The sequence below is a fragment of the Ahaetulla prasina genome, chromosome 15 (genome assembly GCF_028640845.1).
Source record: "Ahaetulla prasina isolate Xishuangbanna chromosome 15, ASM2864084v1, whole genome shotgun sequence".
Lineage (NCBI taxonomy): Eukaryota > Metazoa > Chordata > Lepidosauria > Squamata > Colubridae > Ahaetulla > Ahaetulla prasina.
This window is the reverse complement of record NC_080553.1, coordinates 1,046,734-1,064,859: the sequence shown is the minus strand read 5'-3', so window position 1 is coordinate 1,064,859 and position 18,126 is coordinate 1,046,734. Positions and strand designations below refer to the sequence as shown.

The following is an 18,126-nucleotide window of genomic DNA, read 5'->3' as shown; positions in this document are numbered from 1 at the left end:
GGAGAAGAAAGTATACTGAATCTTTTGTGGATTATTTTCTCTCCATGTATCTTTTAAATTTAATTCTTGGACCACATCAAAAAATACCGTTGGCAGGGTTTTCCTATGATAATTCTTTTTTGTTCCTGTTTTATAGTCTTTTCTTGGGTCTACCACTCCATTAAAATCTCCCAGTATACAAATATTATCAAGTTCTAGTGTTAGTAATTGTTTGTATAATTTGCTATAATATTCTTTCTGTCTTATATTTGGTGCATATATAATTGCAATGACTACTCCTTTTTTGTTTTATGTAAAATTCTATCAATAATGTCCTTCCCTCTTTGTCTGCAAACAGTTGTTTAGGCTTTAGCCATTCGTTTATATATGCTGCTATTCCGTTTTTTTTTGATTCAGCTAATGATGTAAATAATTTTCTTAGCTTAGGGGCTTCCAAAATATGCCTTTTTTCTTTTTTATGTGCACTTCCTGTAGGCATATGATATCCATATTTAATTTCTGTAACTTAGTTATTGCCTGTCTTTTTTTTATGGGTGAATTTAATCTGCTTATATTAACTGAAAACAGATTCACCTCTTCTTCCATCTTGCTACTTATTAGTTGGTCTTGCTTCTCTTATCTCCTTTTGGTATCTCATCTGTACTCCTTCTCTTTCTTGGGGTCCCTGTTTTGTTGCCTCTCTCAGTTCTTGGTCTATTTCAATTTCCTCTGTCAGGTGTTCCTCTTGGCGCCCTGCTGTTCGACCGTGTCTATTCTTTTTTTTTTTCCCCGCCAGGATATTAACATTCCTTCAGGGACTAACCAACAAGACATAATTCTTTGTTTTATTAATTTTGAGGAGAGAAACTGATCATTCTTTCTTTTGTCTCAGACCCTTTTCGGTAGTTGTTTTAGTGTAATGATTTCCTTTCCCTTATAAATTACTTGTTCTTCTCGCATTCTTCTGTAAATTTCATCCCGTACTGATTTTTTTGTGAACCTTACATGAACTTCATGGGGAAGTCTGTGTCGTCGTGCATAGTTGGTTTGTACACAATATGCTTCATCAATATTGTTTTGAATTTCATGTTTATTCATTTGCAGTAGCTTCCATCATGAGGTTACAGAGGTCTTCTTTTTTACTTTTTTTTACATTCTGGAATCTTAAGTAGAAAGAAGATCTTTCTAACTCTAAATGGATTATTGTCTCTTCCATCTCTCTATTTACTGCTGTTAATTTTCCAAAGCCCCAAAAGGCAGGACAAAGAAGCAATGGATGAAAACTAATCAAAGAGAGAAGAAACATAGAATTAAGGAGAAATTTTCTGACAGTGAAAATAATTAGCCAGTGGAACAGCTTGTCTTCAGAAGTTGTAGGGCAGAGGTGTCAAACTCGATTTCACTGAGGGCCGCATCAGGGTTATGTTTGACCTTGGGGGGCTAGGATGGGCATGGCCAGCTTGACGTTACTCATGGTGGGGAGCACATGTGGTGGCCCGAGAGCTCTGCCAGCAAAAATGGGCTCCCGAGCTTTGTTTTCAGCTGCACCGACCTCCTGCAACCCTCTGCCAGCAAAAACAGAGTTCCACAGGCCGGTCCTTCGCTGCTTCCAGGGCAGCCCCGTGGGCTAGATCTAAGCACACCATGGGCTGAATCTGGCCCCCAGGCCTTGAGTTTGACACCCCTGTTGTAGAGACTCCATCACTGGAGGCTTTTAAGAAGAGATTGGACAGCCATTTGTTTGAAATGGTTTAGGTTTTCCTGCTTGAGCAGGCGGTTAGACTAGAAAATCTCCAATATCCCCTTCCAACCCTGTTATTCTGTTTTTCTGAATGATCCAATATACAAACAGAGAGATTGTTGTTGGAGACTCTTTGAAGATTATGGTAGCTTTATGGAATCCATTTTGAAGGACCCCAAATCTACCTTCACTTCAACGGCCAGTTTGAAACTTAGTTGTTTGGTCATTTGTGTTCATGAGAAGGTTGGTATGTCTGAAAGGTAACACAATATTGCTGAAGTCAATCTCCCCAACTGAGCTATGACCCATTGACCACAGTACAGTGCATCCCGGAGATGATAACCACTGGGCCATCCTAATTATGGTTCTATTTGACAAAGCCCTCTGAGTAGAAAGATTATGACAACTGAGGTCTCAAAGGATCTTCCTTCTCTTGCAAGAAAAAGGTTGCAACAGAACTGAAACCCATCTCCAAAGTGAACTCTAGTAAGTTTAATTACAGAGGTTTTTGTTTTTGAAGAGGCCACGTCTCTTGAACTCTTTTCTAGAAATCTCTTGATTTCTTTTCTAGGAATCAACCAACACAGGGTCTGGCTTCACATCTTACAATAAACTACTCCCAATTGGTTTGTTGAGTAAATCATAATTGCCTGCATTCAGACACTATGCTGAGACAAAAACCAAAGAAAGAAGTTTCCAGGGGTAAGTGGGATGAATGAGTGCAGCTAAGTTTTAAAAGTTAACAACTTATTGAAGAGATGACAGCAAATAACATTACTGTATAGTATGTGACATACTTAAGGAAAAGTTTCAGCAATTATTTGATATTCATTTAAAAGTTTTATATGCTTGCTATTTCATACAGATTAACAGAGTTGAAAGGGACCTTGTAGGTCATCTAGTCTTAACACCCAACCAAGCAGGAGACCCTACTCTATTTCTGACAGATGGCAGCCCAGTCTCTTCTTGAAAGCTTCCAGTGCTGAAGCTCCCAAAACTTCTGAAGGCAACTTCTGTTCCATTGGTTGATTGTTCTCATTGTCAGAAAATTTCTCCTTATTTCTAGGTTGAATCTCTCCTTGATCAATTTCCATCCATTATTCCTTGTCTGGCCTTCTACTAATTTAGTCACTATGTTGAAGAATGAAATAAGATTGGTTTGGCATGATCTGTTATTACTTTACTCGTTTCTAGATTTTGGCAGATCTGGTTTTTTGTTATCTTATCCAGTATCTTCCCAGGTATTGATGTTCCGCTGATTGGTCTGTAGTTTTCTGGGTCTGTTTCCCCTCCCCCCTTTTTTTGAAGATGGGAACCACATCAGGTCTTTTCCAGTCCTCTGGTAGTTCCCAGGAGCTCCAGGATTTGTGGAATATATGGTAAGTGGTTCTGAGCTGACATCTGCCAACTCCTTTAGAACTCTGGGGTGTAATCCCAATTTCAAGCAGTGAAGCTCCGCTTGTACAATGAAAACTGACCTGACGAGTAAAACGTGACCGGTCGCCAAGAGCTGCCTTACAAAAGGGGCGGGGGAGGAGAGCGCTGGAGGCCCCCCGCGAACTTTTCCTGGCTCGAAAGTGAGAAGCTCTGAAGCTCCGTCGAGCTCCCCGGGCGCCTCTTGCCTGCTTGGGAGCGGAGCTTAGACGGGCGGGCGGGCGGCAGATGGAGCAACCCGCCTCTTTCCCTGCTCGGCTCTGGGCTCGCGAAGCGCTCGAGGAGCGCTGAAAAAAGCCCGTCGGTGTTCTCCCCCCACCCCCCACCACTGTCCGCAGCAGCGCCGCCACAGCAGCTCCCACTTCGCGGCCGTGGGAAGCGGGCAGGGAGCGCCGCGGTTCATACCCCCAACCCCAGCCGCCCCGTTCGTGGTCCCTGACGGCGCGTCCTGCCCGTCCCTGTTTGGCTGCCTTCGCCTACCTGCCGACGTCCGAGCATCTGCGGGTGTCCGCGGCTACAGCCGCATGCCAATAGCGGGGAGGGTCGCACCTGGGGCGGTCGCGGAAGAGCAGCAGCCCCGCGCCCACCGCCAAGACGGCCGCCAGCAGCAGCCCCGCGCAGCTGGCCACCCGCCTCCACAGCCCCATCCCGCCGCTGTGGCCCGCGAGCTCTGCTGCGTCCCCCGACCAGGCGCCCTTCGGAGCAGCTCCCGGACCGGGCTGCCCTTCGGGGGCTGGGCAGGGAGGAGGGACGGGCAAGCCCGCGCACCCGCTCCGCCCCCTCGAAGCGCGCCCCAGTTCTTCCCCCGCCGGCGAGCAGCGGGCAGCGGGACCCGCGCTGGGATTGGGGCTGCAGCCCTCTAAATTCCTTTCAAGCCTGGACTTGGATGCTCTGCGCACACTTGGCGAACTGCCTCCCTTCCCGGGAACCAAAAGCAAAAGATGTTGGAGTTTCTCGAAAGTAGGAAAAAAAATATGCCAGCAGCGAATTCCCTGCTTGGGAAGGAAAAACGGGCTCAGCCTAATCCTGACCCGGTCTCTGTCGGAGACCCTCTTCTCTGGAAGACCCCCCAGGATCAGGTTGGGGATTGGACTTCTTGGAGAAAACCTCTCTTGGGGAGGCGAGTTTGCCCTTGCTTTCCCCACAATGCCACCCCTGGCTGTCTCCATTCTTCTCAAATGTGGCCTTGCCTCCTTGATCTCAAGTCCCATCATGCCGGCCTTGCCAGCTGTTCACCATGGCACAAGCCACCTTTGCCCCCCCCCCTTTGCCTGCAGCCCCACCCACCCACCAACTTAGGGGCCACATTGCTCCCAGCCACATCTATGATATTCTCCTGCCCCCCACAGCAGCACTTCTTCTGAAGGGCCTGCTTAGGGCTTTGGGCAGCTGCAGACCCTCCTTCCCCCTCGCTGGGACTGTGAGGTGCCTGTGTTGGGAACAGGGCAGCCTGAGAGCTCCTCTGTTGAGCCATGAGGGCAACTTCAGAGGGAGATGTGGGTAGAAGTAAAGGGGGATAGGCACAGGAACATATCGGATGACCCCATCTTTCCAGCTGAGTCAGCCTGGCTGGCCCAATTTTGGGGAGGTTGTGGGGGGGGAACCCGTTGCTTGCCTGTGCGGGGGGGGGGTCCCATGGGAGGGAGGATCGATGGGCTCCAACTTGTCCACCTTCCAGAAGCATCTGAAGATGGAGTTTTTCCAGAAGCTGTTTGGATGTCAATGCCAGTTTTTAAGATGCATTGCACACAGTTTGTACAGTTGATAAACTTTCTACGGTTCATTCTGAGTGCTCACTATTGCTGTACATTAGTTGCCAAGAATCCACTTGCAATTGTGGTGAGATAAATTTGATGGATAAATAGATAGTAACCAGCACAGACAGGAACAGGCCTTCCTAGAGGGTCTATGACAATCTGCCATGGCCAACTCAGTGTGGGACAACTCACCATAGCCAACTCGCCGCAGAACAACTTATTGTGGGAAAACAGTTACACTAATATCAAAGAAATAGTGCAATAGAATCATTAAAGGATGCAAAAGGAGGGACAGAATGAAACATCTATGGCAAAAATTGACTATATTCAAAGTAGATATCAGACTAAGAGTTATCAGACTGCCTTTGAATGATTATGATGTATTATTTTTTATTGTTTTCGGGGGAAGTTAGGAATTGATGATTGTAGGGGTATAATTAAGTTGGGACGAAAATTTTTTAGCATATGGTGTGTTTTTTTAACTATACCTTGTGCTCGTTCCAGGAAGTCGGGGGGGGGAGGGGGGTTGTGAAGGGAGGGGGGAGGGGAGGGGGGGGAAAGGGGGGAAATTTTCTGTAAAACTTTTTTTTTTTTTTTTACATAAAAAAGTTTTATTTTTACAATCTTATCAAATAATTCATCCAATGTACAGTTATATACAATTAGTCGGGCCTGCCCAGTCACCACCCCCTTTTTAACCTTCTTCCCTCTTCTACCTTCTTTTTATTTATTTTTTATTTATTTATTTTGTCACAACATCATACAAAAAGATTATATAGTATATACACATATAAACATATATAGGAAGAAGAAAAGAAAAACAATAGGACAGGAACGGTAGGCACGTTTGTGCGCTTATGCACGCCCCTTATGGTCCTCTTAGGAATGGGGTGAGGTCAATAGTAGAAAGTTTTTGGTTAAAGCTGTTAGGATTATGGGAAGAGACCACAGAGTCAGGTAAAGTATTCCAAGCACTGATGATTCTGTTGCAGAAGTCGTATTTTCTGCAATCTAGATTAAAGCGGTTTACATTAAGTTTAAATCTATTGGTTGCCCTTGTATTATTGCAATTAAAGCTGAAGTAGTCTTTGACAGGAAGGACATTACAATAGATGATTCTGTGAGCTAAACTTAGGTCTTAGGTCTTACTTTCCAAACCTTCCTCTCCTTCTCTTATCTACCTCCTCTCCTCCCTCCACCCTACACTCTTCTCCCTCTTCTACCCCTCTTCCTTCCTCTTCTCCTCTTTCCTACCTCTTACTCTCTCTTTTTTCCCTCCCCACCATTCTAAAATGGCAACTGGTCAGACCCGACCCTACATTAATTATATTTATACATCTTCAATAATCCCTGTACATTAACCATCACTCCATCACTAACCTCAACCCCCCAATTCCCTTCCCCTTTACCCCCCACCCCGACTTCCCAGAACAAAATGCAGGGTATCAAAACTAACAATCATAATCTAAAATAATTCCTAAATTATAATCTCTAGTCTCTCCACGCTTAATCACACTCTCAATTCCTCTCCTTCAAAAATATATCTAATACAAATTATTTCCTAAATTTACTCATATGCTATTTGATATTTTTTTATCTGATACTTATTTTGAATATAATCAATCCACATTTTCCATTCTAAAATATATTTTTCTTGTGTATAGTCTTTCAAGTAAGCAGAGATTTTTGCCATTTCTGCCAGATTTGATACTTTAAGAGTCCATTCTTCAATTGTAGGTAATTCTTCTTTCTTCCAATATTGAGCAATCAAAAGTCTTGGCTGTTATTAAGTTCAGAATCAATTTAGTCTCTATAGCTGTACAATCCATAATTATTCCTAGTAAAAGAACTGCGGGGTAAACTTAATCTTCTTTTTCAAAATATTCTGCATGATCCACCATACTTTAATCCAAAATGCTTTAACTTTTTTGCAAGTCCACCATATATGATAATAAGTAGCATCTTCACAATCACATCTCCAGCATTTAGCCTGTACATTAGGATACATACATGACAATTTTTTGGGGTCTAAATGCCATCTATAAAACATCTTATAAAAATTTTCTCTCATATTTTGCGCTTGTGTAAATTTAACATTCCTCACCCAAATTCTTTCCCAAGTTTCCAACATTATTGGTTGCTGAAAATTTTGTGCCCACTTAATCATACAATCCTTAACCAAATCAGTCTCTGAATCTATTTCTACTAATACATTATACAACCTCTTAATATGCTGTTGACCTTGATCTCTCATTTGTTTTAACAAATTATCCTCAATTTGCTTAACACCTATTTTTGATCTAATTTCCATCTAGCTCGTAGTTGTCCATATTGGAACCATGTATAATTTTTCCCTTCTTCCCCCATCTTTTCTCTAGATTTTAATTGTAACTCCCCCTTTTCCATACAAAGAAGTTCTTTATAAGTAACTACCTCCATCTTTTGATATATATTTATATTTTCTATCATGTGTCTCGGTTTGCCCATATTGGAATCTTTCCCTCTAATTTGTATTGATATTTCCTCCAAACCCTCAATAATGCATTTCTAATTATATTATTTTTAAATATTTTATCAACTTTCTTATCATATAATAAATAGGCATGCCACCCATATAACAAACCATAACCTTCTATATTCAGAACTCTTTCCTCAGTTAAATTAATCCAATCAGTAATTAATGATAAAACAACTGCTTCATAATACAATTTTAAATTAGGCATTTTAAGACCCCCTTTCCTTATATCCTGCATTACTTTTAATTTTATTCTTGGTTTTTGCCCATCCATACAAATTTACTAATCCCTTTTGCCATTCCTGTAATTTAATATCATTCTTAAACACCGGTATCATTTGAAACAAAACAAAAACCTGGGCAAAACATTCATTTTATAGCCGCTATTCTTCCCAGCAAAGATAGTTGTAACTTCTTCCAACTCTCCATTTCTTTCCATACCTTCTGCCACAATACCTCATAATTATTTTTGTATAATTTAACATTTGAAGCTGTAATATATATTCCTAAATATTTAACCTTTTAACGATTTCAAAACCTGAAGTTCTTTCTAACTCTTCTTTTGTTGTATATTCATATTTTTAGTTATCATCTTTGTCTTTTGCTGATTCACCTTAAATCCAGATACTTTACCATACTGACCAATTATATCTTTTAAACCAGTTACTGAGTATATTGGTTGAGATACAGTAACAACCAAGTCATCTGCAAAAGCTCTTAATCTATAATCTTGATGTTTAACTCTAATTCCCTTTATTCGATCGGAACCACGTATGTTATTCAGAAGAATTTCTAAAGTTAAAATAAAAGTAATGGGGACAAGGGACATCCCTGTCTCGTCCCTTTCTCAATTTTAAAAGTTTCTGTTAACCCACCATTTACTATTATTTGTGCTGTTTGCTTCTGATATATTGCTTTAATTGCACGAATAAAATAATCCCCAAATTGCATTTTTTCTATTACTTTAAACAAAAACTGCCAATCCAATCTATCAAAAGCTTTTTCAGCATCCAAAAAAAGGAATGCCGCTGATATTTGGTTGTTTCGTTCCAAATATTCAAGTAAATTTACGATTTGCCTCACATTATATCTCATCTGCCTACCCTTAATAAATCCTGACTGATCATTATGAATTATTTGATTCATCACTGGCATTAATCTATTAGCCAATATCTTGGTAAATATCTTGTAATCAGTATTTAAAAGTGATATAGGCCTATTCTGTAAAACTTTTTGAATAAATTTTTTTTTAAAAAAAACAGACAATCTGCCATGGCCAACTCAGTGTGGGACAACTCATCATAGCCAACTCGCCGCAGAACAACTTATTGTGGGAAAACAGTTACACTAATATCAAAGAAATAGTGCAATAGAATCATTAAAGAAAGGATGCAAAAGGAGGGACAGAATGAAACATCTATGGCAAAAATTAAAATGTCTATTTATTTTAAATAGTTAAATAGAATTATTCAATTGTCCCGCCGTGAGTTGTCCTATGGCGAGTTGGCCGTGGTGACTTGGCCACAGTGAGTTGGCTGTGGCAAGTTGTCCCATTCCATTCCAGGATCCTGGCTGGCTGTGCCCAGAATAAAAGACTCTGAGGGCTGGGGGGGGCACCGTGGGAGGAGTCCTTCCAGCAGTAGGACTCTAGTGGGGAGGGGGACACCCTTGACTGAAAGCAAGAGTTCTAGGGCAGAGGCCGGAGAGGCTGGGCAGCCCACCTTTCCCTCCCAATCATACAGACGAGAGAATATCAGATCCACCAAAGAACAGAGAGTGTGACAGGACTTGCAAGGGGCTAAACTCCGTGGTCTCTTCCCAAAATCCCCAAAGCTTTAACCAAAGACTATCTACTATTGACCTCTCCCCATTCCTAAGAGGTCTGTAAGGGACGTGCATAAGAGCACCAGCGTGTCTACCGTTCCTGTCCTAATGTTCCCTTTGATTGTATCCAATTTGTATAGTTATTTCATGCTTATACTTATATACACTGTTGTGAAAAATAAAATAAATAAAAATAAATAAATAAATAAACAATAACATTTTAAGCAGGAGGTGAGATTGGCCTGAACTGCCTGGAAGAACGATGCAGCTGGTCAGCTGGAGATAGAAGGGAAGTATGGCTGGAACTGAGAGATGCTGAGTGGAAAACTTGCTGGGGGCATTTCAGGGGGAGCTCAGATTGGGAAGAGGAGAGTTTTCATCTTGGACTGATCCTTTGGACTGGCAAATCTCCTACCTGGGAAAAAGAGGAAATCTAACAGGGGTAAAATGCTCCCGGTTTGGACCTGATTACTCGATCCGGTAGCGATGGCGGTGGATGGTTTGAAGAACCGGTAGCAAAAATCCCTCCCCCCCTGCATGCCCAGCTGAGCCGCATGATCATCAGAGGGTGTTTTTTTTTACTTTTAAAAGCATTTTTTCTTCGGCTGAAAAAATGCTTTAAATTTTTTTTAAAAAACCTCTGATGATTGCGCGGCTCAGCTGGGATCATCAGAACCTTTTAAAAGCATTTTTTCTACAACCTCTTTGGCTGAAGAGGCTGTAAAAATGCTTTTAAAAAGTTCTAGCGATCAGGCAACTCAGCTGGGATCGTCAGAACCCTTTAAAGACATTTTTCAGAATCCTTTAAAAGCATTTTTTGTACAACCTCTTCGCCCGAAGAGGTTGTAAAAAAATGCTTTTAAAAGGCTACTCTGGCAATCCCAGCTGAGTTGCCTGATTATCAGAGGCTTTTAAAAGCATTTTTCACCCCCCTCCCGCCCCCCAACATGTCCTACCGAATAGATTGGTCTGAAATCAGACAATGAGCTTCCATGGTGGAAGCTCAATCCAAAAGTGTATCTTCCTGCTCCTGGGCCAACACCCTACCAGGTCTTCTGCGTCAGCCTGGAGGTCAGGCCAGGGAATGGAGGGTGGGGGTTAGGGTCTCTATCTCTGAAGTGGCAGCTGTGATTGCTTCTCTTCCATTGGAACAAAGGACAAGTTAGAGGTCTGGTTGCCCATCATCTTCCTATCTGGGGGCTTGCTCTGGTGAAGCCCCCTTGCCAGCTGAGTCGAGGGACTTCAGTGCCCTGAGGGGTGCCTTGGCCTCTGGGAGGGGAAGCAGCAGAAGGAATGGCACAGCCAACTCGCCACGGCCAACTCCCTGCAGGTCAATTTAACAATTCTATTTCATTATTTAAAATAAATAAAAATTATTTCAGAGCTTCTGGGGTGAGGTCATGGTGTTGTGATCTAAGAAACAGAGCTCTGTCTTCTTGGATTGATTTTCTGTGCTTGGAAGCCAGTAACAGCAAGAACTGACCCTGGAGAGGTCGGATCTGTAGAGGGAAAATTCTCCCTACTGGGTAACGGGGAAGTGCACGATCCCTCATTACGAAAAGAAGAACCCCTTGAATTTCAGTGCGGAAGAGACTGGCTGTAATGGTCGGATCCAGAAGCGTGATAGCCCATTTGTAGAGAAGGAAGCAAGAAGTGGAAAAACAGCCAAAGCATCGGTGATTAGAGATGGGACAGAGTGAGCTACTCGGCTACTTCCCCCCTTGGTGGAATTTACAAGGTGCGACAAGGGAATCTCTAAAAGGAGGAAAAACTGCACAAAGCGCTGGGCGGTGGAGGGAACAGCATGTAATGTAACTGAGGGAATATTCAACATTTAAGGGTTGATAGTAAAGATAAACTCCAGGAGCAGAAAGGAAATAGAACTTTATATGGTCTTGTGGAGGAAGTTCTTTAAAAAACTAGATATGTCAAATGCAATAACAGTGACCAAAGTTGCAAAAAAAGTTACACGAATGACTGCCTCGCCAGCAGGACAAAAACTGATAGGAGACATGCTGGGAGGGGAGAAAGCAGAGACTTCAACAAACTTACAGTCAAGTCTGAATACGATTCAGGAGGTACTTCTAAAAATGCAAGAGTCAATGGGGAAAAACCATGAAGAATTAAAAAACGACATGGATGAGGTGAAAACCGACATAAGAAAATTAGATGAGAGAATGGAAGAAATACAAGAGTCAATGGTTAAGAACGAACAGAGGATAAAAGCAGTGGAAGAAAGAACGGAACAGACAGAAAAAAAATTGGAAGAGAAATTGGCGAAAAAAGTAAATCTGATCAAGCTGGGCTATGTACTCTCTCTCTCTTCATCCTGCTTAGTTTTATTTTAATAGAATTTTAAACTTATTATCCTTATTTATTGTTTTAATATTTTATGGTGCACTTTAACTGAATGTCAGTAAACCACCTGGAGTTGCCTCTGGCAAGATGGGCAGCACACCAGTTGCGTCAGTAAACAAACATGCGATTCCCACAGTTGGAAAGGAGAAAGATGGCCAGAGAGCAAAGTCTCCTCCACTGGGCTGGGCCCTTCGTGGAACTTTAAGGTGAGGAAGAAGCAAAAGAGAGGAAGAAGCATCCAGGTGAGGAAAGGCACAAATCCCTCAAGGCAACCCGAGGCTGACCGCTCCTCTTCACCCCTTCCTTGGAGGAGCCCAATTTGCTCCAAGAGGCTACGCTAAACCAAACCAAATGGTGTTGCCACCAGAAATCAGGCTGTCCCCCCATTGGCTGCAAATTTGGAAATTAGTTTTGGGATCATTCCATTCACATTCTTTGGATTTGATTATAGAATCCTTAAAAGTTGACTTTTCAGTTCTGCTGAACAAGCAGTAGATGCTGTTGCCAATTCCTGTTGTTTACCGCTCAGTCATAACAGTCTTATGCAGATTAATGACAATTTCTGAGGAACAGACAAATATTGTTACAGGATGTTAGCAAGAGAAGTCAGAGAAACCAAAAAGGTTGTGGTAGCTCCTCCAACTTTGCTCCGACACAGGCGACCAGGCAGAGCAGAGAACCAGCTGCCCAAATGATTTCAGTAGGACCTCCTCCCGCATTGCACAGGACAACTTCTTGACTAAGAATGCTTTGCCATCTAAGCCAATCTGGCAAACAGGCCACATGGTGGTGGTGACACTGGACATCTTCCCACCCTTATCTCAGGTTTTGTGTTGTCCTCTGCAGAATATTAATTTCTCTCATTATGAAACTCTTCCCAACAGATCGCCCACCAAAAGACTGGATTAGGGGACTGGAGGCCAAAACATAGGAAGAACAATTGCAGGTATGTCTAGTTTAATGAAAAGAAGGACTAAGGGAGGCATGATATCCGTCTTCCACTATCTGAGGGGCTGCCACAAAGAAGAGGGAGACAATCTATTCTCCAAAGCACCTGAAGGCAGGACAAGAAGCAATAAAGGGAAATGTATCAAGGAGAGAATGTACCAAGAACTTCTTTTTCTTCTTGTGCCATATCCGTCATTGGATGTTGGCGATCATGTTGGCAATCCTATTTTTATCAACAGCCACACGAAAAAGTGCTGCTGAGTTTTATCCAAACCAGTCCTTTAGGCTTTGAAGCCATGATGTTCTTCTTCTGCTGGGAACTAAACCTAGAACTAAAGAGAAATTTCCTGAAACAATTGACCAGTGGAACTGCTTGCCTCCAGAAGTTGCAGGCGTTCCATCATTGGAGGTTTTTAAGCAAAGCTTGGACAGCCATTAGTCTGGAATGGTGTAGGGTCTGCTATCTGGGCAGGAAGTTGGACTAGAAGACCTCCCAGGTCTCTTTCAAGTCGTTTGTTCTGTTATTCTGATTACCTTCCACCTATTTACCATCCCGGTGCACCAGTTGTGAATGCCACCTTCTTTTTCAGTATTTCCACAAAAGGGGCTTTCGGAATTTCCCTGTTAAACCTTTCTCTGGGCAAGATGCCTGTGCTTGCTCCTGCTGCGAGAAAGAAGCAAATTCAGCACTGAAAAGAGTTTCTCAACCGGCAGCTGAGGAAACTCCTCAGAGACAGGATGGGAGATAAGAAGCCCTAAGAAGCCCTGCTGGGAAAGATAAGCTGCTCAGCCTTGAGAAGGCCACCTTCGCTGACTCATCAAGAATCCTGCTGATTCATCACCATCCAAAGAGGGTAGAGAAAGGTTTCTTCACCTTAGCATGTGAACATGTGGGGCTGCAGAGCTGCGTCAAAAACCTTTTGAAATGCCCAGCAAACTTGATGGCTTTCAAAGACCAGAATAATCCTGAAGATCTCACCATAGCAAAGGTGGTGTCTTTTTAACCCCAGAACCCCAGATTTATGAAGCAAAGAAGATCCTTCCTTGTCTTCGATGAGAGAAAACAACAACAGAATAAAACAGGGGTAGTCAACCTTTTTATACCTAGCACCCACTTTTGTATCTCTGTTAGTAGTAAAATTTTCTAACTGCCCACCAGTTCAGGGGGAGATGTGCGAGCTATTCTGGAACGAGGCTCTTTTGTTTGCGGTCGCGCTAAGCTTATGCGCAGGCGATACAAATAGTATATTTTCAGAAATTTAAATTGTCACGGGGAATTTTATGAAAACCTAATGAAAATGTTTTTAAATAATGCTATGAAATTTTTTTAAAAAGTCAATTAAATTTTAAAAAAGGAAAGTGCTTCAGAATAGAATAGAATAGAATAGAATAGAATAGAATAGAATAGAATAGAATAGAATAGAATAGAATAGAATAGAATAGAATTTATTGGCCAAGTGTGATTGGACACACAAGGAATTTGTTTTGGTGCATATGCTCTCAGTGTACATAAAAGAAAAAAAAATACCTTCATCAAAGGTACAACATTTACAACACAAATGATGGTCATAGGTTGCAATTTAACCCTTAATGATAGCAACAAAAACTTACAGTCATACAGTCATAAGTGAAGTGTCATTCAGTATCGGACAAAACCCCTACCGCCCACCATGAAAGCTGGAACGCCCACTAGTGGGCGGTAGGGACCAGGTTGACTACCACTGGAATAAAGAGTTGGAAGGAATCTTGGAGATCTAGTCCAGGGCTCTGCAACCTTAAATACTCAAAGAGCCATTTGGACCCGTTTCCCGCCCACATAAAAACACCGGGAGCCACAAAACCTGGGTGGGCATGGCCAACTCCACATCACTCACTCCCACCCAGTCACATGACCCCCTAGCCATGCCTACCCAGCCGGACATTAGGGCAGAGAACTGGTTGTTAAAAGACACTGGAAACCACAAAACCCTTTTCTCTCTCCCTCCCTCTCTCTCTCTCTCTCTCTCTCCCCTCTCTCTCTCTGTCACCGTACAGTTGGAATTATCAAAAAGTTTGCGAAGAATTCACTCTGTATTCCATGTCAGTTTATTGAAACCTGAACACACGTCCTCTATTAGATCAATAGCTACTACCCCCCACCCCCCGTGCCAATTCTTATTGAAGGAGAACAAGATTTTTAAATTAAAGAGATTCTAGATTCTAGAAAATATAGGGGTAGAGTCCAATATTTGGTGGCGTGGAAACATTTCCCTTTGTCCCAAGCAGAATGGGTGAAGAAGGAGGATGTTCGAGCCCCAAAGAAACTGGCTTTGTTCTATGAAAAATACCCTGATAAACCATGACTAATCTCTCTTTTCCTTCTCGGACTAACATCCTTTCTGCAGGAGGGCCGAATGTCACCCTCCGCATGCTACTTTTATTGTTTTATTGTTGTATTGCTCAGTTAATTGGTTTATTGCTGTCTTTAGTGCTAGACATTGGAAAGGGGTACTGTATCTTTAATTGTGGGCCGGCTGCTTCAGCTGCTATAGGTGGGAGGGGGAGGAGACTGATCCAGAAACAAAAGTGTTGAATTCAAAACCTAAGAAGCGGGCTGATAACCGTCACAGCCAACGGTTGTGCATAGCAGAGAGATGACATCGTCTGAAGTTGACCTCCACGTGACGCTTGAGGGAGAAGTGGATTGGACCCAACTGTCTGATCTTTGGAGGGAGGTGGGATTTATGTGGGGACATGTATGTGTAAGACACTCCTATTATTCAGAACTTGCTTTATTTCATTGCATCTAGTTCATTCTTAGTAAAAGATACCTTTCTCTACAAACAATGGAGTTGGGGTTTTTCTTTCTTAAGTTTTGAAAGGAGGCACGTCTGACACACTCTCTCTCTCTGGATCTCTCTCTCTCTCCTCCTATCCCTCTCTTCCCCCCTCTCTGTATCTCTTAGATTTCCAAGGCCAGACGAGGAGTGACATGGAGGGAAGGGCGAGGGGCAGGGCCAGCCAGTGATGGGACAGGGAGCCGCAGCAGAGGGCCCAAAGAGCCGCATGCTGCTCTGGAGCCGCAGGTTGCTGACACCCGATCTAGTCCAACCTCCTGCTCAAGCAGGAAACCAGTATCGTGTCAGGAAGTTTTAATTATACCGGGCAAGGAATTCTGGCAGGAAGCAGAAGAAAGACTGATGGATCAGCAGATCCTCATGATCATCTCTTCCTGATCAGAACATGAGTCACTGCTCCTTCCTCCCTTCCAGGTTCCTGTAGGAGCCATCAGTTTGGGAAGGTCGCCCCACCAATTCAAGCTTGCCAATGACCTCAGGGCATCCCACTGAGGAACATTCTGTGGCTGCCAGTGACAAAAGATCAATCCCTCCCAAGCAGGAGGAGAAGATCCATTCTGCTTCCTTCTGCAGAGCCTCCTGCATCCAAACCCCCAGTGGAAATACCATTCCAAAGTAGAAAGAGGGAGGCTAGGGGGATGGCATGGAAACAGCTGGTCACTGCAACCCCCTCCAAAAGATCAGCACTTTTCTGGTGCTTGATTGCATCTCATTCATGGCAGAAGCACCTCGGTTCAATTCCTGCAGCAGTTTAGGAAGAACACGACCCGGCATTGTCAGGGATGAATAAGCCATTGTCATGTTAGATTTGGGTGTGGGCTCTTTCCCAGGGGACACAACATCAGTCAGGAAAGGCAGCCTGCAATTCTGGCTTCGGGTTTTTTTTGTTGTTGTTCATTGACTGCACCACACGTGTTCCTAAAGTTGGGGAGAAGGGAATTTATTTCTCATGTCAATTGTCTCACCTCAACAAAGGTGAAAGAAAGCTGACCTCCCAAAGCCATATACTTATCAGTCTTAAGTATCAGCTGTAAGTCACATGCTGGACACCAGTATGAATGATGACTCTGAAAACCTTCTGCCAGCATTACAATCTGGCTTTCAAGAAGGCTTTGTATCACACCAGCTGGCAGAAAAACCCACCTCCAACCTAATCTACCTCTATGTGGCAAGACCGTTGATTTTGGAGCTACATGAGAATGGCCTGTGATCGGCAGATATGAGGAGTTTTGTCAGTTTTTGTTCTCATCTTAATTTCAGACACCTGAAATTAGAGAGACCAAAGGTCTGGTAAAATTAAAGCTTTTATGCCTTTCAAGAATGAGTTGCTTACAATCTGCCCCCCCTCCCCCCCCAAATAATCTTGGATGTTGTCTGCTATTATGCCTGTGATTAATTTAAGCCTTCTAGACAAGAATGTTACCAGCCTATCATTTCCCTTTTGCTGGGTCTTTTTGAAACAGATAAGATCTGCCAGTTATTAACCAGTTGCTCATCTCTCGTTTGTGAATACTTCATTAAGATGTTTAGCTATAATTGGATGTAAGCTGGTCAGATATTTGAGCCAAAAGCCATGCAGTTGATAATTTCCTGGAAATTCTAATTTTTAATTCTTTTCACTCAATTTTTAATCATTTCTGCTGTTATTATATTAATATTATTAAATATTATTCTATTTGATTTTAATAAATTCATCTCCACATTCTTTAATCCATCCAGGTGTTTTTTGATAGACCTGTTGAGTTTCCCATAGATCCTTCTAAGGGATCTACGTTTCCTTTTTGTTTGACTATGGATATTCCTCAGTCATCCAGATCCTGGTTGTCTGAATGATGGAAGGAGAACATGAAGGTTCAGCATCTATTTTGAAGGGCACATGTTTGATGTGGAAGGCCCCCCCCCCACCATCTTTGTACTGCAATAGTTTGGGGCAGGGGATTGAGACATGATAGCATTTTCCAGTATTTGAGGGGCTGTCACAGCAAAGAATGCACTACCTGACTCTGTGGTCTCTTCCCAAAATCCCCAAAGCTTTAACCAAAGACCATCTACTGTTGACCTCACCCCATTCCTAAGAGGTCTGTAAGGGGCGTGCATAAGAGCACCAACATGGCTACCGTTTCTGTCCTAATGTTCCCTTTGATTGTATCCAATTCATATGGTTATTTCACGCTTATACTTATATATACTGTTGTGTTTGACAAATAAATAAATAAAATTTATTTATTTATTTATTTATAATTTAATTTTTATACCGCCCTTCTCCCGAAGGACTCAGGGCAGTTTACAGCCATATTTAAAACACAAAATACAAACAGCAAGTTTAAAAGAGAATTTAAAAACAAATATTTAAACAGGCCGAATCAAAACTAAAACGGTCATAGACCGACATAAAACCCATTTAAAATTACAATTTAAAATTATGCTTAGGCCAGTCCCGCACGATGAAATAATAAAGTCTTAAGTTCACGTTTGAAGGTCCAGAGGTCAGGGAGTTGGCGCAACCCCGGAGGCAGCTCATTTCAAAGGGCCGGTGCCGCCACAGAGAAGGCTCTCCCCCTGGGGGCTGCCAACCGACATTGTTTGGTCGACGGCACCCGGAGCAGGCCCACCCTGCATAGGTCGTTGGGAGGCTATCGGTGGCAGAAGGCGATTTTGTAAATAGCCCAGTCCTAAGCCATGGAGTGCTTTAAAGGTGATAACCAGCACCTTGAATTGCACCCGGAAGGCTAC

At 42.7% G+C, this 18,126-nt stretch overlaps 1 protein-coding gene across 1 annotated transcript in view; it reads right to left on the bottom strand.

Annotated features, from left to right (window-relative positions):
* The window catches only part of GGT5 (gamma-glutamyltransferase 5), a 43,371-nt gene extending 39,355 nt beyond the window's left edge, over nucleotides 1-4,016 (bottom strand). The window contains exon 1 of the mRNA XM_058158276.1: nucleotides 3,635-4,016. Within this exon, the coding sequence (XP_058014259.1) occupies nucleotides 3,635-3,801 (167 nt within the window). The 5' untranslated portion in view covers nucleotides 3,802-4,016. The remainder of the gene's footprint in view (nucleotides 1-3,634) is intronic.
* Between the last annotated feature and the right edge of the window lie 14,110 nt (nucleotides 4,017-18,126).